Genomic DNA, 25,783 nt, shown 5'->3' on the forward strand with positions numbered 1-25,783 from the left:
ATTTCTCTATTTAAATTTTTCCCCTGATTGCCTGTCCCAAATCCACAGACCTCAGATGGCATGCCAAAAGAGAATCAGAAAGAACAAGGCAGGGATGGGAACACAATGGTAAGACGAAAATTCTATATTGGTGAATTGAGAAGTGGATAAAATTGTGAATCCAAGATTTAGTGTAAAATCTAAAATTAAAGGGATTCCAAGATACAGCACTCTTTTAAAAATAGCTTTCCAAATTTATACCACAAAGACATTTTCAAAACTTAGAACTGGTGCAATATTCCGCAAAGTTAACATAGTAGAAAATTATGATGCAAGGGAGCTGATATTTGTGAAGGCTTTATAAGTATAGATTTGTTGAAACTATTTTAAAGTCATACACCATTCAACACTTTTGCACTAAACATTAAAGGACCTAGTATAGTGTTATTATCTACGTTTCATAGATGATAAAATTGAGGGTCATATAATTTAAAAATCTGCTGAATTTTTAAGTTGAAGAGGTTGAATCTGGACTAGTGGAATCTGCTTTCTAAACCTGTATTCCTTATAAAATAGCATAATATGATACTACCTTTTCTCCATGCATTCACATTAGCTTCCCTGAATGAGGAGGAAATAAAAAAAACTATTGAGGTTAGAATTTCTAACAAGATAGTGTAATGAGACATTCTTTGTTTCTTTGTTTGCTGAGAATAAGGTTTTAGTTTATTCATTCAACCCTTGTAATCCTCCCAGGACCAAGTTTAATTAATTCAAAACAATACCATAACTACTTGGATAAAATGTTCACCCTGACATAATTTTAATGATCATTGTCTTCTTTAAGCATTTTTCAGTACCTATTTTATGGGTGACCTGACAAACATACCATACAAAATGCCCTGCAAACAGACTGCATAACCAGCAGAAGATAATCAATGTGAAACTTTTAAGAATGTCTCCAAAATACTTCCTCAGGAGACAGTTTTATATTATTGAATATTCTGAGTCTTATAAATCACCATATGGTGGGTATATAATGGAGAGAACATAGTTATCAGTAAAATTATTGATCATACTACTTAGAGATACTCTTAAGTAAATATTCTATGGGTTCTTCATAATGGGATAAACTGAGAATAGGTAAAAATTCAATATATCAATATAGAACTCTAACAAGATGCATTTTCCCCCTACAAAATTTTACTATTGTGTTTTTATGTATGTATTAAAAGTGTTTAATTTTCTCAAGAATTGCTCTACTATGGTCATATAGCTACTATGACCTGTTCAATGCTTTTCTGATTTTAGTATGTGTCTCCTTTCTTGTCATATAATTATATTTTATAATGAGCATTGAATGTTGTATTAAATCCATTTATGAAAATGTATGTAAAATAATAATGTTATGTACTGTCTTTTGTTTTCTAGAAGAGAAAACTAAAGTGCTGAAAGATAAAGCCAATTTCCCACAATCAAAAAGACAGTAAGTTATAAAGTAAGACTTCAAAGTCTTAGCAGAACACTATGAATATAAACCAACCACATTTGTCTTCCATAGTTTACATCGAGCCTTTCCTGAATTCCTCCCATACCACCTTTTAAAGTTATGTTGCTCAATTTAAATTAATTTTATTTTCTCTTTCCTTTAGTTTTCGCTGTCTCTCTTTCTTTTAATATACAGCCATGGTACTAGATGAAGGAAACCAGAGCTCTGCGGCCACGTTCATCCTGTTGGGTTTCTCAGAATATCCACATCTCCAGGCACCCCTCTTCCTGATGTTCTTGGCCATCTACACAGTTACTCTGGTGGGGAACTGGTGCATAATTGTGGTCACAAGAATTAATCCCAAACTTCAAACACCCATGTACTTTTTCCTGGGACATCTATCCTTTCTGGATTTTTGTTATTCCAACGTATTTACACCCAAACTGTTAGAGAACTTGCTAGTGGAAGACAGAACTATCTCCTTCAGTGGATGCATGGCACAGTTTTTCTTTGGCTGCACTTTTGTGATCACAGAGATGTTCATGTTAGCGGTGATGGCCTATGACCGGTTTGTGGCTGTGTGTAACCCCCTGCTCTACACAGTTGCCATGTCTCACAAGCTCTGTGCTCTCCTGGTAGCGGGGACTTACTTATGGGGTGGACTCTGTTCCCTGACACTCACATATTCTCTTTTGGAACTTTCCTACTGTGGACCTAACATCGTAAATCACTTTGGCTGTGAGTACTCTGCCATCCTCTCTCTGGCCTGCTCTGACCCCACCTTCAGCCAGATGGCCTGTTTGATCATTTCTACATTCAATGAAGCTTGTAGCCTCCTGGTCATCCTCGCCTCCTACGTCTTCATAGTTGTCACTATCATCAGGATGCCTTCTGCAGGTGGACTGCGGAAGGCCTTCTCCACCTGTGCCTCCCACCTGACTGCCATCACCATTTTCCATGGGATCATCCTCCTTCTCTACTGTGTGCCCAACTCCAATAGCTCGTGGCTCCTGGTCAAGGTGGCCACTGTGTGTTTTACAGTGGTGATCCCCATGCTGAATCCCCTTATCTACAGCCTTAGGAACAAGGATGTGAAGGAGACAGTCAGGAGCGTAATCAATGCTAGACTTCATTCTCACTCATAATAATTCAAAAACATGTATGTATTATGTAATATGTACAGCTTTTTCGTATACATTGTTGATGACATTTTACCATTGTTTTGAATAAGTATATGATTCTGTTTTAATCAGTTTAATATTATATATGCTATGGTTTTTAGTGTTCAGAATGCCTTGAAGTCATGTGTAGTTTAATATAGTTATAATGCAATCTGAATCACTTTTTCTCAGGAGGTTTCATAGAGAAATATATTTCAAAATCATCCCACTGGACATTGTGGAAGTCAAGGTGATGAAGATATTTATATTTAGGGATTCATTACTTATGTTATGATTTAACTTTAAGCCATTCTTAAAAGGTGCTACAAACACAGGTGATAACTGCATTTAGGCAGTTCTTGGATACATGCTCAAGTTTTCATAATCACTTGCTTTGACTAAGGGAGTTCTGTACAGCACACTTTTTTGTTTGACCTTAAAACTTTATTTCAGATAAAATGAGGGCCTTGGGGTATATATTATGAAAAATATCAGCTGACTTTAAGCAAGTAGATGCTGAAACTATTAGTTAGTATACATCACTCACTTTTGGAGTATCAGTGTAAAATAGTTCAATAAAATTTGTTGAAGTAAGGCTGAATATCAAGAAAAGTTCAATTTATTTCTAACAATACTTATTTCCATTAGTGAGTTATAAAAAAAATCAAAAGTAATGAAATCTAAGTTGTGATCACCCATCTTCACAATAAACTTATTCCTTTCACCACTCTTCTATGTCAGTGAATGGGGTCCACAGTCCACATCTACTCAGTTGCTTAAACAAAGAAGACAATGTTATTTATTTATTCCAGCGCCTCTCACAAACATCTGTCATTAAGTCATATTTTTTCTATCTCCAGAATTGATCTTTTCCATGTCTCTGGTCTCTGATTTATCATTGTCATTAAGTGAATATTAAGCAGTTAATTCAAAATTAATATATTTTTAAAATTTCTTAACCTTATTGCTATTGCTTGAATGTGTCCCTCAATGTTCATGTGTTGGAAACTTAATCACCAATGTAACAACATTGAGAGGGCAGATCTTCCAGAGGTGATTGGGTATTAAGGGCTCTGCTCTCATGAATGGATTAATGCCGTTGTGATGAGAGTGGTTTAGTTATCTAGGGAGTGGGTTCTGCTAAAAACAATGCGTTTGGCCCCCTTCCTGTCTTGTGCACATGCTCTCTGGTGCCTTTTCTTCCACCTTCGGCTGTGGGATGATGCAGAAGGCCCTCACTAGGTGTTGGCACTTTTATGTTGAACTTCTCAGCCTCCAGAACTGTAACAAATAAATGTCTTGTCTTTACAAATTGCTCAGTCTGTTTGTGTTATGGCAACACAAAATGTACTCGGATACTTATGCAAGCCATTAATCATAGATTATCCATTATGATTCTTTAGAATGTAAAATTTATTTATTCTACTCTTCAGCTTAAAAATGCCCAATAGTTTTCTATATCATTTTTATTGTCTATTTTTTCTTAGAATTCATTCACTATGGCTATGTTTTCAAAGTTATTGTCATAATATTTTTTATAATATTCTCTTTCTAAAGGTGGCAGGATATATAATGATGCGTGTTTTTCATTGCTGATAGTTACTTTTGCTTTTTCTCTCTTCTTTTATTGATTAGATATAGGAGAGACTGATCAATGTATTAGTTTGATCCAATAAACCATTTTATATTTGTTCGTCCCCTCCATTTTATGTTTGCCTTTTATTTTATCAAATCCTTCTATTTTCTTCTTTTATCATTATTTCTTTTCTTTTTTCAGATGGTTTCTTAGTGAAAATATCCATGACTTGATACCTCAAGGCTTTATTTCTGGTAGAAGTGTGGTCAGTCCGTGCACTGGACAGCTTGAATGTGCCAGGAAATTATCTCCAGTAATGAGTCTCAACCTATACTAGATTGTAGAAGGTGCATAAATACTCAAACTTCCTCATCTCTTATTGGGACAAAACTGAATTGGGTTCTATTCACTCTTCCTGAGGTCTCCAGTGGGACTGAGACCCAGCTGCCCACAAAGGTAACCTGTTCATTAATGCTGTCTTTCCTTTACATTCCCTGAACCTTCACGGCATTGTCTTCCAAATTAACTCCTTGCCTCAGGGTCTGCAACTATGGGAATCAACCTATGGACAGAAGAGGAAACATTTTTGGAACATACATGAAAGACACATGTACTAATATTACGTATAAAGGTTTCCAACTAACCATAAAGTATAAAAATATCCAAGAAATATTAGCAAATAGCCTAATAAAAATTCAAAAAACTTTAGTCACTAAATCTAAGAGTTAGCAAGAATGTAGATTAAACAAATTTTCATAAATGCTGAGTGTCAGTGGAGAGTTGACCAATACTTTAAGAAACTCTTTGGAATTATGAGCTCTTAATTCCATTTCTTGTTATATATTCAATAAAAATATATATTTGCACTAAAGATAGACACAAGTATTTTCACAATACTTTCCAATTGCCTCAAATTGAACAAAAACTCATATGTCCATTAAAAAATGAATTTTTTAAAATATTTATTCCAATGAATACTGTATAGAAATTAAGAAAAAAAAGCTTACCTACCAATACTCATATCAACATCATGGAATTTTACAGCCATAATGTTAGGCAAGAAAAGGGAAATATCAGTATATAAATCAAATTATTTATTAATACAAAGTTTATAAATAGACAAAATTAGTTTATTGTGCAAATAGTTGTTATCTTTGAAGGTTACTGCCTGGGAAAGAGCATAATGTATACTTCTTGGTAATATTTTGGTAATAATTAAAATATTGAAATTATTGATATATGTACCAGTTTGTTCACTTTAATTCATTGAATTGAACTCTTACTTGTTCAATTCATTGCATTTAAGTTATACTTCAATTCAAATAATCAAAAAGAATTTGAAAAAAAGTAGATGTTTTTGGCAACACTTACAAAATCTATATTTTTAAAAAGGTGTGGTAGTTATGTTCCCTGGTGTCAGATCTTGAGACCGAGTTTGGCATGTAGGGTATTTTTTTAGGGTTAAATAGCTGTGGGAGGAAAGAAAAGGACAGGGATGATACAGACTCTGAAGAATCCACCAAAGCCCTGTCCTATCCCATGGGAACTTTGGCACACATGACATACAGTCTCTGAATCTATCCCTCTGGGACAGGCTTTTACACACATGCCTAATCAGTCAAGCAGGCATGGTGGCTCCATGGAATGGAGGCCAATCTTGAAGAAGTTGACAACTATAAGAACAAGTTTTTCCTTGAAGGGGGATCTATAATATGTGTCTTCAATGACCCCTATATGCTATTTTAGAGAATAATTTGCTAATACCTATCCTAAGAAAATATATAGCATGACCCAGCAATACTACTTTTGAAACTATATATTTTGAAAAAACACAGAGATATACACTTGGATATCATTGAAAAATTATTTGTAACAAGAAAGGACTTGAGACTCTTAAATACTCATTAATTTGTGTTTGGTAATAAATTACAGACTGTTGAAAAAATTATACTATATAGCCATTAAAAATGTTAGGTCATTTTTATATATACTTATATTTTGTATATACTTACATCTCTGAAATAGAATCTTGCAAAAAAAGTTGAGCAGTACCTACCCAGTAGCCATAATTTGACACAATTGATATAAGAAGTGCATATGTATCTGCATTATGTACGAGTATATAATGTAGTACTATTCCTTGAGAATTTAAATCAATAAAAAACCAAAGATGTATCTGTGGTTACCTCAGTTGGAATAACTGATAAATGGAGAGAGAATAGCATGTAGGAGACTTTTTAAAAACCTTATCTTTTGAATCACATTGGATAAATGTATTATATAATCAATGATTATATTTAATTAATCACAAATTGCTTGAATAGAGAAAATGATGACTAAAAAATGTTGGCATGATATCCATTTTGTGGTTAACAAGTTATCTGAAATTTTATGATCATAAAGTATCTGTCTTCATCTCTCATTCTGTAGGTAGATTGATAGATACACATATTTACAGATATAGATTGTACATATATGTGCTCATATACACAGATAATATATAGATAGTCCATATATAAGCATATTTATATTTTTCATATTTAAGTATATAAGTTTAGATGTAAATACTGTAGATTACATGTATATTATTTTACAAATACTTTTATGCTACTTCAGAAGCTGGATTACATTAGGCCTAAAAAAGTTAGATCCATCCTTATTTTCTATTGCACACTTGTAGAAAAATTATTATTGTCTTCTTTTAACTATAACGAGGTACATCAGTTTTTCTTCAATAACTATTTTAACCATTTCTGGCAATGTTACTATTTCATACTCTTTCGTTCATAAGATTATAAACTTTCAATCTATTTTCAGGTTCATTAATATTCTTTCTCATATACAATTCTTAAATTTTCAGAAAGTTTTCATTATTCTATGTTGTGTTAAGCATTGCAGGAGTACAAATATTTGGGGAGTTAATGGTCTGGGAATGGTTCAATTTCTGACTCTAATTATCAAAGCAAGGGTGGAATACTTATAATAACTCCCAGAGTGTAATAATTCAGAATGTAATTACAAAAATTATATTCTATGTCAAAGTAGGCATTAAAATATAATGCCATTTTTGCTTCATCAAACAAGTGAGGTAATACATAGAGAGTTGCTTTATAAATTGTAATTATAATTAACAAATATAAATGACCTATATGACATACTGATTTTCATCTATTAACTTCACAAATACCTTTTATAGTTTGTCACTGAGTTAGACACTAGCTTAGTAAAATACAGTAGGAGTTTAAGGGTGTGGTAATGAAAGCAAGGAAATCAAACCACAGCCCTAAGGTAATGGATATGACTGAAGTGTGTCCTCAGATTGCTGTGATTTTGTAGCATCTCTTTAAGTGGAAGGACAATATTTGAGTCCTTGCTACTCCATATACCAATGTCGTGGCCTGGAATAGTAGATTTGTAATTCATTTTTCAAAAATTTCAGAATATTATGAGGGTACAAAAACTTTGGTTGCATATATTGCCTTTGCACCACCTCAGTCAGAGCTACAAGCATGCCCATCCCCCAGAAAGTGTGTACCGCCCACATTAGGTGTGAATTTACCCATCTCTTCCTCTACCCCCCACCTGCCTGACACCTGATGAATGTTACTTCCGTATGTGCACATAAGGGTTGATCAATTAGTACCAATTTGATGGTGAGTACATGTGGTGCTTGTTTTTCCCTTCTTGTGATACTTCACTTCAAAGGATGGGCTCCAATTCCATGAACAGAAACTTTTCAAAAGAAGGCAGAATAATGGCTAACAAACATGAAAAACTGCTCAACATCTCTAATCATCAGGGAAATTCAAATCAAAACCACAATGAGATCTTACTTATCTCCAGTGAGAATGGCCTTTATCAAAAAGTCCCAAAATAATAAATGTTGGCATAGATGAGGAGAGATAGGAACACTCATGTATTGCTGGTGGGGCTGCAAACTAGTACAATCTCTGTGGAAAGCAATGTGGAGATACATCAAAGAGCTATAAGTAGAACTACCGTTTGACCCAGCAATCCCATTACTTGGCATCTACCCAAGGAACAAAAGACATTCTATAAAAAGGACAACTGCACTAGAATGCTTATAGCAGCACAAATCACAATTGCAAAGATGTGGAAACAACCCAAGTACCCATCAATACATGAGTGGATTAATATAATGTGGTATATGTATTACCATGGAGTTCTACTCAGCCACAAATCTATGGTGATCTAGCACTTATTGTATTATCCTGGATAGAGCTGGAACCCATTCTACTAAGGGAAGTATCCCAAGAATGGAAAAATAAGCACCATATATACTCACCATCAAATTGCTATTAACTGATTAACACTTAAGTGAACATATAGTAGTAACATTCATCAGGTGTCGGGCGGGTGGGAGTTGGGAGCAGGGGATGGGTATATTAATACCTAATGGGTACAGTGCACACCGTCTGGAGGATGGACATGCTTCAAGCTCTGACTCGGGTGGGGCAAAGGCAATATATGTAACCTAAACATTTGTACGCCCATAATATGCTGAAATAAAATAATTAAAAAAAAAAGAAAAATTAGAATATTACTACCACTACACTCCAAACTTTATTTGTATTTCACCATTGTTTTCCTTTTCCTTAATGCTACCTTTGTTTTCCAGAATCCAATCCCAAGTACCACGTTACAGTCAATTCTCCCCAATCTCCTCTGGCCTGTGACAGTGTCTCACTCTTTCCTTATTTCAATCTTAAGGAGTACTCTCTATTCATCCTGTAGAATGTTCCCACATCTGGGTTTGTCTGGTGACGTTCTCATATTAAGCTTGTATTATGGGTTTTGGGGAAAGACATCACAAAGGTGAAGTGTCTTTCTTGTCACATCATATTGGAGATACATGACACCCACATCATATTAGTAGAGATGGTAACTTTCATCCTTTGCTTAAGCTGCTGTTACATGCAAGGTTTCTCCACTATAAATACGAATGTGGAATTTGAAATGCAGTTATATTAGTTATTATGGAATTGTTCCTTATTTATTTTTCTTATTCTGAAACTATGTAGTTATTTTTTCTTAGGTGAACGTGTTTTATTTCAACAAGCCAATACCACGGGTGGTTAATGTAATAAATGTGGTGATGCAATTATCTGCAATGATTTAGAGGAAAATGCATTTATCATAATAATAGAGGAGACAGCGTTACAACCTATTGTGTGTTTTCAGACCAACTGTGGAATACTCTAATTTTAATTCTCTTGGGTCTATACCTCCATAGCCATGGAGGCAGATATAAGACAAAGAGTTTGGCAGAGGTTTGACTATGGATTCAGCTTTTAGTTTGTTCTTTGTATGCTATGAAATTCCTATGTCCTGAAATTAAGCTATCATCTTACCAGCACGCTCATTGAAATGTATTTTTACTTTGTTAGAAACCTGAAGCTTGTTGCTGTCTTAAACAATGCTTGATTACAGAGAAGAAAAATACTTGAGGTTCATTAATGATGAAAATAAATCCTCAGTAAATTAATCAATAAATTTTGATTTCAGGTAAGTTTATTTTTTGCTATCTTTAAATTCAGGTGGAAAACATGGAGGTCCTCATATACATGACTCTAAAAATAAAATAGGTCTCTTTTTATGGTTGGAGGCATTTTAATTTTCAATAACAATGCCTGAAGTGTTTATTAGAATTAAATTTTGTGTTACAGAAACTTGTAGCAGTGGTACTACTGAGGGAAAACGGAGAAAAATCTCTGAAAACTTATAGGATATTTGTTGATTTTGAACTCCCATAGGCTTACTCTTAATGTGAGTACAAGCCTAATATTAACCCATTGATTTTTATGAAATCCATTTCATGTTGCTAGGACTTCAATATTAAGTTTCTTTCTGAGTATTGTTTTGTTTATGACCTAATAAATTTTCCAAGTAGCCAGAGCAGGCTTTACGACTATGGACAAATGCTGAAAGGGGAAGTCATTTATTAAGATAGTATGAACAATAATGAATGATTAAAGTGTATCCACCCAGGCCCACCTGCTACCTGAAAGAATATGCTGATTATGGATCCTCTGTGTCTGGGATTATTTATAAAGCATGCAATGGTAGAAACTTGTGAGGCTGAGTCTGGAGCCTGGCAGTTGCTATAGCAAAGGCTGAGAAGATGGAGAAAACCACAGATGCATTTCTGCTGCAGCGTCATGTCCATGTGTTATTCATTCTTCCTTTTGCATGCCAAGGCCATTCATTTTATGGCCATACTGCACACACACCCCTATCTTCCCCAGGTTTGTCACATAATGAAGGAGGACTATTTTATACTGGTTAAAAAAATGTGTAATTTTCCGTATACAATCTTCACCGTACCATTGAATATATTTTGTACTGAAATATTGTCAGTAATCGTAATATTCTTTTCTTCTTATACATATTATAAAATATGTAATATATAAAACATAGTATATAAAACATATATTTTATATGTATCTATCTATGGTATGTATCTCAGAAAGGACAGACTAAACCACATTTATGAACAGGTAATGAAAATTGATTTGATTGAATTTATTTAGTAAAATAATAAAAGTTATGCAAAATGTCAATAAAAGATCCATAAAAATACCCTAGGGGGCAGTGCGCATGGATGGAGATTTTAATGGAGGATACCTAAACATCTCATTGGTGAGATTCTGTAGCAAAGTATCAAGCATTAGGTGGACATCATAGATTAGATACATTTTAAGGTTTATTACAACTCTTAAATTCTGTGGTCATTTAATTTTGTACTATCCCTGGAAAAGTTATAAAATGTAAATACAATTAATACTAACATTTTATGGGCCAATAATAAAAATGCCAAGCTATCTAGTTGACCCTTAATATCATTCTTAGATCAATTATACTCTGTGCTTCTTTCTCTCTTTTTTGTATTTTTCAAAAATTTGTTTTCTGTCAAATTTATATGTTCAAATCTATGTTAATAATACTAGCAAAGCCTGACTTTTAAAATAATGGAATGATTACTATATATTTTTGTACATCGGTGGTTCTCACACATTGGCATGCATCAAAATCACCTGGAGGTGGGTTAAACCACAAACTGTGGTCCCCAGCCCAGAGTTTTTGATTCAGAAAGTTGATGACGGGGCTGGAGAATTAGCAATCTTAAAAAACTCCTGGGTGATGATGGAGCTGCTGGTTTGACGACCACACTTTGAGAATCACTCTTCTGTGTCACTCTTCACAGAAACACATGAAACCTCTTTCCTCTCTTTCTCTTTCTCCTTTCTATTCAGTTCTGCTTTTCAGGAATAATGTTTGTTTGTTTGTTTTAGTCCAGCAGGAATCATGATGTTATCCAAAGGAAATCAAAGCGGCATACCTACTTTTATTCTCCTGGGTTTCTCAGAATACCCAGAACTCCGGGTTCCACTCTTTCTGTTTTTCTTGTCCATCTACATAGTCACTGTGGTGGGGAATTTGGGCATGATAATAATCATCAAGATCAATCCAAAGCTCCACACAATCATGTACTTTTTCCTCAGTCATTTGTCCTTTGTAGACTTCTGTTATTCCACCGTAGTTACACCAAAACTGTTGGAGAACTTGGTTGTGGAAGACAGGACCATCTCTTTCTCTGGATGCATCATGCAATTTTGTTTTGCTTGCATTTTTGCAGTGACAGAAACTTTCATGTTAGCAGCGATGGCCTATGACCGTTTTGTGGCAGTTTGTAACCCCTTGCTCTATACCACTACTATGTCTCAGAAGCTTTGCATTCTTCTGGTGGCTGGGTCTTACACATGGGGTGTAGTGTGTTCCCTGACACTCACGTATTTTCTTCTTGAACTATCCTATTGTGAATCTAGCATCATAAATAATTTTATCTGTGACCACTCTGTAATTATTTCTGTCTCCTGCTCAGACCCCTATATCAGCCAGATGTTGCGTTTTGCTATTGCTGTATTCAATGAGACAAGCAGCTTGATGATTATTCTTATTTCATATATACTCATTTTCATCACTGTTATGAAGATGCCTTCTGCAAGCAGGCGCTCAAAAACCTTCTCCACCTGTGCTTCCCACCTGACTGCCATCACCATCTTTCATGGAACCATTCTTTTCCTTTACTGTGTTCCTAATCCTAAAATGTCTAGGCTCATAGTAAAAGTGGCTTCTGTTTTTTACACAGTAGTAATTCCCATGCTGAATCCACTGATCTATAGTCTTAGGAACAAAGATGTGAAGAATATGTTTGGAAAATTAGTTCTCACTAAATTGCTCTGTCACTCATTATAATTTTCTTAGATTTATAATTTTATTATAGAAAAAATGATTTACTATCCTACAGATTGCCCATCTATTGTAGTGCAATTGATGATTCAAATTACTTATTGAATCATATATTGACCTATGGCAGCACATTTTATGATTATTGATTTTTGCATCTATAAATGTTTAGTGAAATAGTTCTAAACCACATGTAAACCAAACATTAAAACAATTAAAAATTGGATCATCTGTTGCAATATTTTAAAATTATTTTTAAATACTTTACTATATGTACTAGAATTTTATATGTGTGCTTCCAAAGTAAAACTAATTTCCAACTCATCAAACATGTGCAGGTTCATGATGGTCCCCTAAAACTGTAAGCAGGAAACCTATACTTCTGTGTGACTTTAATAAATGTTTCAGCTTACTGTATCTTGCACAACAAATAACCCTTTTCTTTTTCTTGTGTTGAATGGCAGAAGTTGATTTTTATTTATGGAAAGTATAGCCTGCTGACTAGGAAACAAAATTGAACACAGCATTGTTCTACCTTTCCTAAATACAACTCCTATTTTAATCCAAAAAAAAATTATTTGACTAATCAACCCATGGGATATTAGAGTAACAGATTCCCGAAATGGAACCACACATATCTGGTCATTGAAATTACAACAAACATGTCGTTACAATTCCATGGAGAAAGAATGAATTTTTAAAAAATAATTATGGAAGACCTGGATATCCATATGGATAAAAAAGTCTTAACTTTTACTTCCCATTATACACATCTATTAACTTGAATTAATTGAAAGATATCATAGATCTAAACATAAATGTTAACAGTACAAAATTTTTACATAAAACGTGGGGAAAACCTTTCCAAATTTGTAGTGGAACCTTTTTAGATAGAATACAAAAAGAATGACTCATCAAACAATTGAGCAAATGGACTTCATCGATATTAAAACCTTATAGTAAGAGTTTCTTAATGGTGAAAGGAAGCAAAAATGTAAGCCACAATTTGTGAATAAACATTTTGCATTTGCTATGTATATATGTGTGTGTGTGAACATATGTGTGTGTGTGTGTGTGTGTGTGTGTGTGTGTGTGTGCGCCTGACCAAGGATTCACATGCAGAATGTATAAAGAGCTCTTTCATTCAAAATAGGAAGACAAACCACCATCTGGCTTAAGAATGGCTGAAATATCTGAGCAGACACTTGACAATACAGATATACAAATTGTTTATAAACACATGAAAAGATACTAAGTATCATTATTATTAAGGAAAGTCATATTAAAACCACGATGATGTATTGTACACCCATTAGAATGGCTAAAATAAATATAACTGAAATACCAATTATTGGTGAGAAAATGGAGCAATTGTAATGCTGATGGATTTCAGATAGTGACAAAAGGAAAAATGACTTTGAAAACGTGTTAGAATTATAGTATCTTATGAAGTTGCACAAAAACTTCCCATCCAACCCATGACCCCTTTGCTAGGTATTTACCCATGAGAAATGAAATCCAATATTTTAACTTAGAAGAAAATTCTTCTCTGTGGCATGTACAATAATACAAGGAAGGGCAAAGACTAAAGGAAGTACTCTGTGTAGGGTATATGTGTTTTGTGTGACTCTGTTTTCCTAAAAGAGAAAAATGTTCCTCCATAAAGAGCCACCTAGTTGAGGAGAAGCTTGGAAGGTATTTTCCCTTAGTCCAGCTTCTGATGACACACAGCTCTGGCTGGCACCTTCATGGCCACCTGCTGAGAATGCAGAAAACCCAGCTCAGCTGTGCCATGACTTCTGACCTACAGAAACTGTGATATAAAAGTGTATAATAGTTTAAGCCACTGAGTTGGGAGTAATCTGTTGTGCAGCATAAAAATAACTAATGTAAGGGAGACACATAAGGCTGTGGCTCTGGTAGAAAAATTGGCTTCTGAGCTAGTCCAGGTTGCAGAGCTGTCAGTGGTGGCTCATGCCAATCCCTGTGGGAGAAAGACAATGCAGATACCTGAAGTTCTGGAACAAGGCCATGCCATCTATAACAAAAATCCTGTGCCCTGTAATAAACAGCCTTTGTTGTTTTAGCGTTCTTTGGTGTAGACTATGACAGGTATTAGTCAGGTTGTCAGGAGTCCAGGGAGGGACGAACTGGATCAAGTTGTGGGGCAGTTAGGTGTAGTGGGATCACCCAGTGGTTTTACAGAGTAAAACATGCTTCCAAAGTACATCTGTTATTTTAAGAAGGTGTGGACACAAATTTATTTCATGACTTAATTGTATTAATATAGGCTTGGAAGAGTGGTCTGGTCATATTTAGAAAAAAAACATAAATTATTTTCAATGAAGTGAATCAATGTTTCCACACCAAGGCAATGATGATTATTATTATTTTATGTTAAATTAAAAAGCCAGAATGCACATTCTATCATTTGTACATCTCAAGACATGATATATAAAGACAAAAATAATACAACAAATATTAACAACAATTATCTCTTCATTGTTGTGTTCTCACTCATTTATCATTTCCTTTGTGTTTTACTGTAGTTACCATGTTTATTTTCTAAGTGAATTTGTATACTTTCTATAATAAAAAGTTCTAAAATAAATTAGGAAAATAAACTTGATGAGGCATTGTCTCCAGTGATTTAGGAGAAATCACAATCTGCAAAATGCCACATAGGAAGGTATTTAACCTAATTTCTCAGATTGTGTTCTAAAAATAAGTAGTTCAGTAATGTTCTCTGGGGTCTAAATCCCCAAGGTCACGGAGGCAAACATAAGCCCTGCATTTTGCTCCTGGAAGTCAGAATCAGCTTCCCAACCTTCTTCTTCTCTCTCTCCTACTGCCTCCTTTCCCTGAGTTTCTCTGGGTATTAAGAAAGAAATATACTCCTCAAATATTAATTGAAATTTATCATAGACTACTGCTATATTTACCAACTTTAACATTTTAAGTAATTTTAAAATTACTTAATTTTAAAGTAAATTCTGAGTGGGAACTTCCCTGGAGACTACTAATAAATAAGAACAGGATCTTCAGGTGAGTTGCTTTCAGACGGGTGAAGTATCTTATCTTGTGTTATCTTTCTCCCATTTGGGGGACATTGAAATCCTGCAGCCTTGGAAGTAGAAAACTCTCCATTAGCCTAAATGCAAAATCTTCTGAGTCTATCTGCCCAAGGGCTCAGTTTGTTGATCTCTGATCTCTTCGTTCTTCTCAGGGGTATCAATCCTGATTTTTTACTTTCAGGGTATCAAACATGTGCCTAACATAGTAAAGTCACACTGGGAAACTTTAACGAATATTATAAAATCTGGGAGCCTCTCAAAATCTTGTAGGAAGAAAAGAATAATAAGCATAAAGTAATAGTGAACAGAATATGTCATGACATTTTCATTTTCTAATAATAATGCCTGTAGGTAACCCAAGAATGTAGAAGATATTGCTGGAGTTGTGATAGGGTTTTCATCTAAGGCTTTATATATTGCAAATTCTGCATGAGTGTATTAGAAAAAGAGGACATTCCAGGTAAAATAAAATCAAAATCAAATAAGCTAAAGAATAAACGAACATGTACTGTTCATTATAAACTGAGAATAGTGGTGTGACTAAAGAGGTTTGAATACAGGGGAATAGCTAGGGTAAGGCTTCAGGTAAAACCAAGCGCAGAAATTTATATTTGACAAATTAAGTCATAGAGAGCAACTGAAGTTTTCAAACCCAAGATTGCCATAAAACCACAAAACTTGAGGGATGAAGAAATCAGTGATCTCGGTGCACTACAGAGAACTTGGCTGTGTCTCTGCTGCCATTTCTGCCGGAGTAATGGTGGCAGTTTGATAAATCTTCTATAGGCACAAACCTGAGACCAGAAACAGAGTGCCAGAAAGAGTCAGATAATTATTAGAAAGTAAAGGGAGCACAGAGCAAATTTATTGAAGGGTAGTTATTAGTGAATTAAGACTAAGGGGGAGCAAAGGAGATCCAGGAAAAAGAGCTGAACTAAACTTTGATGTTTTAAACTGTTATCTGTATGTCCACTGCTGCCTGCCCACTTTGGCCTTTGATCTGTTCTGTAGATGTTTTATAATGACATATGTATTGAAAAATAAAACCAATGAATCATAAAACTAAAAATTAAAAGGAGTGAGAATGGAGGAGCCTACATTTCCTGGACTCCACAATTGTCAGACTCTGAGCTGAGCATATTAGTATCATTTCTCAGTGTGATACTTACGTACCTATGAAACATGCATTATCCCATCAGTATTATTCTCATCTTACTGATAAAGAAGTTTAGGCTCAGAAGTTTTGAGTAATTTATGAAAGTTCACACATCAAATGACAAAGCCTGACATTGAAATTAAATCGATGTTTCCAAAGCCCATGCTTCCTTCCAGACTATGCTGGTCTGTCATGAGCTGCTTGTCATTCCCTCTTCCTTAGGAAGGAAATGCATTTTTTTTTTCCTGAGTGTCAGAAATAGCATTTAGCTACAAAGGAGATGATAGTTTCTTCTACTTTGAACTGGTCAGACAAAAATGGTGTCTTTGTTTCTAGGATTCATAAAAATGGTCTTTTCTTGACCTGAACATTTCAGAGATGTGCTTGTTATTGGCTCAACTTATTTTTAAAATCATTTTTTTTAAAAAACTGTTTAATTTGTCTAACGTTAGGTTTCTTTCTTTTTTTTTTTATTTCAGCTCTTCATGGGCGTACAAAAACTCAGGTTATATACATTGTCCGTGAAACAATTATAGAGACTTGTGGTTATGAACTGCTTGTGAATTTTAGATACTCATGCTTTCTCAAAATAACATTTCCAAATATAGCATAGATTGAGCGACTCAAAACAAGATAATCATATATGTAGCTTCAATCAAAACCCTCTGCCATCTGTAGGGTGTCAATGTTCTTGTCGGTAGAAATGTTGAGTGTGACTGTGTAACCACTGGTGATAATTACCATATTCTCCATCTTGCTCTAAAGAACAGTAGAAGGCTTGGACAAAACACATTTTATGTTACTTTCCTATTCATAAATTCTATGAGTATTTAATAATATAATATGCTGGTAAAGGCACCAGATTAAAAAATATGAAGAAGTTAAAAGATAACAGATAATGAGCAAGGGATCTAGATGAGTATGTTAAGAGCATCAGTGAAACTGGGTGAGAAAGCTCTTAAGTAGGAAAGAAGACAAACGAGTGAAGGAACATGTCAAAAAAGCACCTTTATCATTTTATCAAGTTGCTATATTATTTTAGAAAATTAAGACAATTATTGCAATATAAGGATGGAATCAATAGAATGCTTGCAGATATACAAGGCTATATTTCCTTCAATGTCCAAAAATATTTTCAAAACTCAAAAATTCCTTTGATGCCTCATAAAAGCTCCTTTGCCTGTGATCCTCAGACTGAACATCTGCCATGCAGCTATGGCAGCGTCATCTCCTCTAATGTTTTACCACTTGTGATCCTTTGCAATTTGTAGCGCTAAATTTATATTCATTGCTATATCAGTGCTATTAAAAAGCATAGACCTTCAGAATAATGGAACTGTGAAAATAATATTTGCCAGAAAACTTCAGAATTTTCTATTCATCCTAAAGAAAACTACAATAGTACCCCCTTATCCATGGTTTCACTTCCTGTGGTTTGAGTTACCTCTCTCTGGTCAACTGTGGTTGGAAAATGTTAAATGAGAAATTCTAGAAGTAAACAATTCATAAGTTTTAAATTATGTGCTCTTGTGAGTAGTGTGATGAAATCTCATGCTGTCCATCCCACCTGGGATGTGAATCATCCCTTCCTCTGGAGTATGTAGGCTGTAGGCACTACCTGCCCCTTAGTTACTTAGAAGCCATCTCCTTTATCAGATCAACTGTTGCTGTATCATAGTGCCTGTGTTCAAGTGACTCTTATTTTACCTAATAATCACCCTAAAGTGCAATATTAGTGATGCTGATATTTTGTTATAATTGTTCCATTTTATTATTAGTTATTATGGTTAATCTCTCACTGTGCTTAATTTATAAAACTTTATCATGGGTATACACATATAGGAAAAAAACATGGTATATACAGTGTTTGTTACTATCTGGGGTCTTGAAACACCCCTAGTGGATAAGGGGAGGGGACATTATACTTTGACATCTGCCACTATGGATCAACTTCAAAACTCAGGTCACTACTAAGATGTTTAACCTCAAAAAAGTCCCTATACTTATATATGCCTCAGGTTGATTATATAAAAATTATGGGGCTACTTGTTTTACAATTCACGTTGTTATTTGGATATTTAAATTAATATGTTTTCATATTTTTGCACAATGTCTGACACATGGTAAATATCATAAAAATGTACAAAATAATTATTGTTTTGTTGTCATTATTTCAGATTTTCTTCAACAATAATCATGTTGTTAGCAGAAGGAAATCAGAGTTTTGGAGCCACATTTACACTCTTGGGCTTCTCAGAATATGCAGACCTCCAGGTGCCCCTGTTCCTGGTGTTCCTGGCCATCTATATGGTCACTGTGCTGGGGAACCTGGGCATGATTGTGATCATCAGGGTCAACCCCAGACTCCACACCCCCATGTACTTTTTCCTCAGCCACTTGTCGTTTGTGGATTTCTGTTATTCCACCACAGTGACACCCAAACTGCTGGAGAACTTGGTTGTGGAGGACAGGACCATCTCCTTCACAGGATGTATCATGCAGTTCTTCTTTGCCTGTATCTTCGTGGTGGCAGAAACCTTCATGTTGGCAGTGATGGCCTATGACCGATTTGTGGCAGTTTGCAACCCTCTGCTCTACACAATTGTCATGTCCCCAAGGCTATGTGCATCATTAGTGGCTGGGCCCTATGCATGGGGTATAGTCTGTTCCTTGACACTCACTTATTTTGTCTTGGCATTATCCTTCTGTGGGTCTAACGTCCTCAATAATTTTGTCTGTGAGCACTCTGTCATCATCTCTGTCTCCTGCTCCGATCCCTACATCAGCCAAATGCTTTGCTTTGTCATTGCCATGTTCGATGAGGTGAGCAGCCTGGGAATCATCCTTACTACCTACATTTTCATCTTTGTTGCTATCCTAAAAATGCCTTCTGCTGGTGGGCGCCAAAAAGCTTTCTCTACCTGCGCCTCCCACCTGACTGCCATCACCATTTTCCATGGGACTGTCCTGTTACTTTATTGTGTACCCAACTCTAAAAACTCATGGCTCATAATCAAAGTAGGTTCTGTATTTTATACAGTCGTCATCCCTATGCTGAATCCTTTGATCTACAGCCTCAGGAACAAAGATGTGAAAGACAGCATTAGGAAGTTAATGAATCACCTAACACAATTTTGTTGAAGACTTATACCCCCAAAACGAATTTGATTTATTATAGTGAGGTGTGTTCAATGCTTCTGGTAGAGAGGATGATTCAGATTATTTAGTCAATTCACCAGAGTTTTAAATCTATTGTAATAAACCATTTATTTGATCATTTGATTTTTATTCACATCAATGTTTAGAAAAATAGCTGTGAACCATATGTGAAGTAACACAAGTGTTTCAAGTGGGATGAATATTGTCCCTTAAACTATTTATGTCCACTCAGAACCTCAGAAGTGACCTTAGTTGGAAGTAAAATCTTTGCAGATGGAATTGAGTGAGGATTGAGATGAGATCATAGTGGATTAGAGTGAGCCCTAAATCCAGTGAGCATGTCCTTGCAAGAGACAGTAAAGGACGACACAGAGATACATGGGGAAAATGGGAGCAAATTGGCAGTTTGCTGTCACAGACCAGGGTGCAAGGAAGAATTCTCCCCTAGTTCTTTCAGATGGAGCAAAGTCTTGCCAGAACCTTGATTTCAGATTTCTGGTCTCAAGAATTGTGAGAAAATAAATTTCTATTGTTTAAAGCCACCAAATCGGTGGTAATCTTTGTGGTAACCCTGGGAAATGTATGCAACAAGAAAATATCAGACCATAAAACCTTAACCTCTCAACTTACAGTAAATAAAATAGTGGTAAAATTGGAAAACAATATGAAACAAATCATTTTCTGTCTATCCATGTGTATCATACAAATATTACTTCCTGTGTATGCTGTGACATGAAAAATTGTGCCAAATCACTGCTCTGGAGAAACTCAAGTACATTAACACCAAAAGGAAAGCTCCCGGCATGTGACTATGGCTGTACAAGAGTAATGAATATTGCAAGTAATTTTGTAAACAAATCAATCCATGGAAATTACAAATTAGAACATATTTCAGTTGTTTTCTGCTGAGGAAAAGACACTCTACAACTTAGGGGCTAAAAGCAATGTCATTTCTTACCATTCTGTGGGCTGACGGAGAAATTCTTTTGCCAGTCTCACCTGAGCTTTCTCATGTTGCTGTGATTACGTGGGGATTCTACTAAACCAGGGCTAAAACTTCTCAGTTTGCATCACTCATTTTTTATTTGCCTTGGTGCTGGCTGTTGGCTTCAGTGTTTTGGTATTTTTCCAAGAGGTCTCTCATCCAATAGTAGGCCACACTGACTTTCTTATGTGGTGGTCTCAGAGCAATATTCAAAAAGAAAGTAGAAACTGTAAGGCATCTTGGTGCTTCAAATCAGAATGTTCACAACACTCCTGCCACATTCTCTTGGCAAAGCAAGTCTCAATTCCTACTTAATGAATCCTTTACTGTGTTCCCTAATGAAAGCATAACTCTCTTTTGGGAGTTAAGACCTCTAAACTGCTAAAGCTCATGGTTTCATGTATGGGAAGCAAAGATTTAGCTAATGGATCATTAAGGGTGATAGGTAGAAGAGTCATTCCTATTTACACTTTAGACCCATAAATTCTGGGTCTCATGTGTTACTGGAGAAATAACAACGTATATTGGTTGCAGATTTAGAGCACATAACAAATTCAGAGGGCTATTACTCTATGCCTCTAAGGTATTGCTACAGAGCTTGACCCATAGCTAAGTTTCAAAAGGTGCTCTCAGTGTTGCAAGCACACTTTTTGAATTTATAAATACTGGAAGAATTTTTGTTCACTGCTGTCTTTCAGGGCCACCCCAGAGCAGGATTACAGTGCTGCACCTGTGGTTATCTACTTCTGTGTCATGCCAGCATATCATGGAGAACCATCAGAAAATAAGGCTCCAGTGCTTTGTTCCTTGTTCAGGTTGTCATGCTATGAGGTATGAATTCAGGCTTAGAAGGAAGAAGCAATACAGCAAGAGTACAAACCATGGGCATTTGTACCACTTGCTCATATAATTCACTTACATCTTCAGGAATAGGAGTTCTGTTGACTGCTGTCATGCCTAATTTTATATATTAGCAGGATAGACAACACCCCATTTATGATGGGAAGTACAGATTTCATGTCACTTGGTGGCCTATTTTCAATCATTCAGTCTCTACTAGAGTCCATTAAAAAGTCAGAAGCTGTTTCTCAAAAGGGGAATAGTTATCTGCGGAAGAAGTTATTGCTTCGCTTTAAAATCCTAAAGGTGTGATCTGTAATTCACTATAAAGGGCTATTCAAAGTTCTGAACATAACCTATGTGTCACATAGACTTCAAGGATACTCATACATACTAAGTAATTTGGCCCAAATAGCACAGCAGCTTGCAAGGCAGACTGGCCTTATTACATAGTTTTCTCTTGTTTTAGGAACCACTCAAAATGGACACCCTTCTGGGTCATTTTGTCAATAGGTTGAAGTAACTTGTCTAAAATCAATATATGCTGCCTACAGAATCCCAAGAGGCCCACTGAATGTTGGAGTAGATGAGGCAATATTTGAGTTTTACTTTAGTTTCATTAGTTACAGAGGGTATTTTAATTATTCATCCTGCAATTTTCCTATGTAATTTCAAGGAAATTCCAGTCATTAAAGATGGTACAAGAGACTTAGCATTTGCTTAATTACCTGTTTTGATTCTTGTGAGTAATAAGCTGCTACTGATTCTCTAGAGTCTGCGTCCCCAGGGCTACAGGGTTAGATGTAAGAGCCTTGGTGCTCAAGGTATACATAGCCTACAGAGAAACAGGAGGGTGGTGGCCTGTTTCTCTGTAGCAGGTAAGTTTATTCAGATTTTCTATGAAACTATAAAAATAGTATCTTCCTGAGGTGGCAGCCGGGGTCTTTGATTTTTCCTTTTATATTAAGTCACTATAAATGTTCTCCAATTCTGAACTCAATAATATTAAAGGGAAAAGTTAACGCTCATGGACATATTTGGCCTTAGGTCCATTGAAAATCATTTCACATAGAATAAACTTGCTACCTGGAAATGGATGTGTATTCATATTCTCTTTATATGTATAAAGAGAAAAAGTATATAAACTTTTACAAGAATAGAAACTATTTGGTCTTGAGAAAACTGTTACCTGATAAACTAGTTAGTCGTGAGACCATTATGAAGTACCGATGCAAACCCTGGGCTATAGTGAATACTAACCCCTAAACCATAAACCCGAACAAAGTGTACACTCCACTTAGAGGTCAAAAGTGAGCCATTGTCTTCCTTAATCCCTCAGCAAATGAAGATATTCAATGAGAGTAGTAGCCTTTATAGAATAAAACTTGCTAAAATGGGGTTGCTAAGCTCGTTTTCTAGATTTCTTTATTATTTTATTTCATTCTTAGAATAGAAACATATTCTTTTCAAAATTTTAATTGATTTGTGTATATAAGCAAAATACATAGCAATGTGTGATGTTCTTTGAGGAAAATATTTTACAATTTTTCAGGGAATGTTCACTAGCTTATATATAAACGTTTTCTACCAGTTATATGTCTGTTATACTACTAGCTAATGTGTGCATGTATATACTACAATATAAATATTTTTATGGAAACTCAAAGTGCAATGAAAATGCAAAGACACTTCAGAGACTCGGCTTGGTTTTATATATACAGAACAGCTGTCTGTTTGAGGCATGTTCTTCATGGAGAAAACTAGGACCAGTAACTCTTCCTTATCATTTTTTTCCTCAACAATAGAAAGTCGTGACATAATTATCACTCACCCCCATAAATCTTCTTTTTCACAGGAACCATTCTTTTCAATCACGCTTTCTCACTAAAAGGAATTATGGTGATGGTTGCAAGAAATCTGAGTGTGGAGACAACCTTTGCCCTCTTAGGGTTCACAGATTACCCAGAGCTTCAGGTTCCCCTCTTCCTCGTGTTTCTGATCATGTACATCATCACTGTGGTTGGAAACCTTGGGATGATAGCAATCATTAAAATTAACCCCAAATTTCACACCCCCATGTACTTTTTCCTTAGTCACCTCTCTTTTGTTGATTTTTGTTACTCCTCCATTGTCACTCCCAAGCTGCTTGAGAACTTGGTCATGGCAGACAAAAGCATCTTCTACTTCAGCTGCATGCTGCAGTACTTCCTGTCCTGCACTGCGGTGGTGACAGAGTCCTTCTTGCTGGCAGTCATGGCCTATGACCGTTTTGTGGCCATCTGTAACCCTCTGCTTTATACAGTGGTCATGTCACAGAGGCTCTGTGCCTTGCTGGTGGCTGGGTCGTATCTCTGGGGTATGTTTGGCCCCTTGGTTCTTCTTTGCTATGCTCTCCATTTAGACTTTTCTGGTCATAATGTAATCAACCACTTTTTCTGTGAATACACTGCTCTCATCGCTGTCTCAAGCTCCAATACACACATTCCCCACCTGCTGCTTTTTGGCTTCGCCACCTTCAATGAGGTGAGTACGCTACTGATCATCCTCACTTCCTATGTTTTTATTTTTGTGACTGTACTAAAAATCCGTTCTGCCAGCGGGCGTCGCAAAGCGTTCTCCACCTGTGCCTCCCACCTGACGGCCATCACCATCTTCCACGGGACCATACTTTCCCTCTACTGTGTGCCCAACTCCAAAAACTCTCGGCAGACAGTCAAAGTCGCCTCTGTGTTTTACACAGTTGTCAACCCCATGCTGAACCCTCTGATCTATAGCCTGAGGAATAAAGATGTGAAGGATGCCTTTCGGAAATTAATAGAGGCAAAAGGCCCATTTTACTGAACCAATCTCAAAAGATGTTTTCAATCCTAATGAACAACTTGAACAGAGCCTAAAATGTTTCTAAAACCTATAGTATATATTTCTATAAAGTTTTTATAGATAACTGTGATGCATAAATTACTAAGTTCAAATCCTTTGAAGAAGTTAACATTTAATTCTGAGATAAATTCCACAGGATTTTGATCCATAAAGCATCTATTTCTTCAAATTTTATAAAGACAAACACCCAAAAATACTGCGAGGCTTAATAGATTATTCAATGTGAGGAATAAAGTTAGTGAAAGAATGATGTTAACTCACAATAGAAAAGGCTTTCCTCCCCATTGGGAATTACAGCAGCAACAAAAATAAATAAGTGGGACTTAGTTAAATTAAAAAACTTCTACACAGGTAAGGAAATAATAAACAGAGAAAATAGACAACCTACAGAATGGGAGAAAATATTCACCATCTGTACATCTGATAAAGGCCTAATATCTAGAATTTACAAAGAACTCAAACAAATCAGCAAGGAAAAAAGAAATAAACAAACAACCCCAATAAACAGTGGGTAAAAGACATGAACGGAAGTTTGTTTTTTTTTTTAAAGAAGATAGAAAAATGGACAAGAAACATATGACAAAATGTTGAACATTACTAATCAACAGGGAAGTGAAAATTAAAACCACAATGAGGTATCATCTTACTCCTGTTGGAATGGCTTTTATGAAAAAGTCCAGAAACAATAGATGCTGGCCTGAATACAGAGAGAAAAGAATGCTTATACTCAGTTGGTGAGACTGCAAATTAGTACAACCCCTATGGAAAACAGTGTGGAGATTTCTCAAAGAACTAAAAGTAGACCTACCATTTGATCCAGCAGTGTACCCAAAGGAAAAGAAGACTTTTCATAAAAAACACACCTACACTTGAATGTTTACTGCAGCACAATTCGTAATTGCAAAGATGTGGAACCAACCCAAGTGCCCATTTATTCAGGAGTGGATTAACAAAACGTGGTATATGTATACCATGGAGTACTACTCAGCCATGAAAAGGATGAATTAATGTCTTTTGTAGCAATTTGGGAGGAACTGGAGACCACTATTCTAAGTGAAGTATCTCAAGAATGGAAAAACAGACAACACATGTACTTCCTAATATATTGCAGCTAACCATGGGCACACAAGTGCACAGAGGGAAATAAAAATCATAGAAAATCAAGCAGGAGATGGGGGAAGAAGGGAGGGACAAACACCCACCTAACAGGTACAATG

At 35.6% G+C, this 25,783-nt stretch overlaps 4 protein-coding genes across 4 annotated transcripts; all 4 read left to right on the forward strand.

The window, feature by feature from the left end:
- Positions 1-1,665: 1,665 nt before the first annotated feature.
- LOC123641817 (olfactory receptor 5D18-like) lies at positions 1,666-2,613 on the forward strand. The gene has a single exon (XM_045556751.1). The coding sequence runs from the start codon at positions 1,666-1,668 to the stop codon at positions 2,611-2,613; it is 948 nt and encodes a 315-aa protein (XP_045412707.1).
- An 8,917-nt stretch (positions 2,614-11,530) lies between these two features.
- Positions 11,531-12,481, forward strand: LOC123641818 (olfactory receptor 5D13-like). The gene has a single exon (XM_045556752.1). It carries the CDS (start codon positions 11,531-11,533, stop codon positions 12,479-12,481), a length of 951 nt encoding a protein of 316 aa, XP_045412708.1.
- Positions 12,482-18,898: 6,417 nt separating this feature from the next.
- Positions 18,899-19,843, forward strand: LOC123642116 (olfactory receptor 5D13-like). The gene has a single exon (XM_045557028.1). It carries the CDS (start codon positions 18,899-18,901, stop codon positions 19,841-19,843), a length of 945 nt encoding a protein of 314 aa, XP_045412984.1.
- A 3,739-nt stretch (positions 19,844-23,582) lies between these two features.
- On the forward strand, positions 23,583-24,527 carry LOC123641820 (olfactory receptor 5D14). Its single transcript, XM_045556753.1, has one exon. The coding sequence runs from the start codon at positions 23,583-23,585 to the stop codon at positions 24,525-24,527; it is 945 nt and encodes a 314-aa protein (XP_045412709.1).
- The last annotated feature ends 1,256 nt before the right edge of the window (positions 24,528-25,783 follow it).

Source organism: Lemur catta, chromosome 7 (assembly GCF_020740605.2).
Source record: "Lemur catta isolate mLemCat1 chromosome 7, mLemCat1.pri, whole genome shotgun sequence".
In the NCBI taxonomy this organism is placed as follows: Eukaryota; Metazoa; Chordata; class Mammalia; order Primates; family Lemuridae; genus Lemur; species Lemur catta.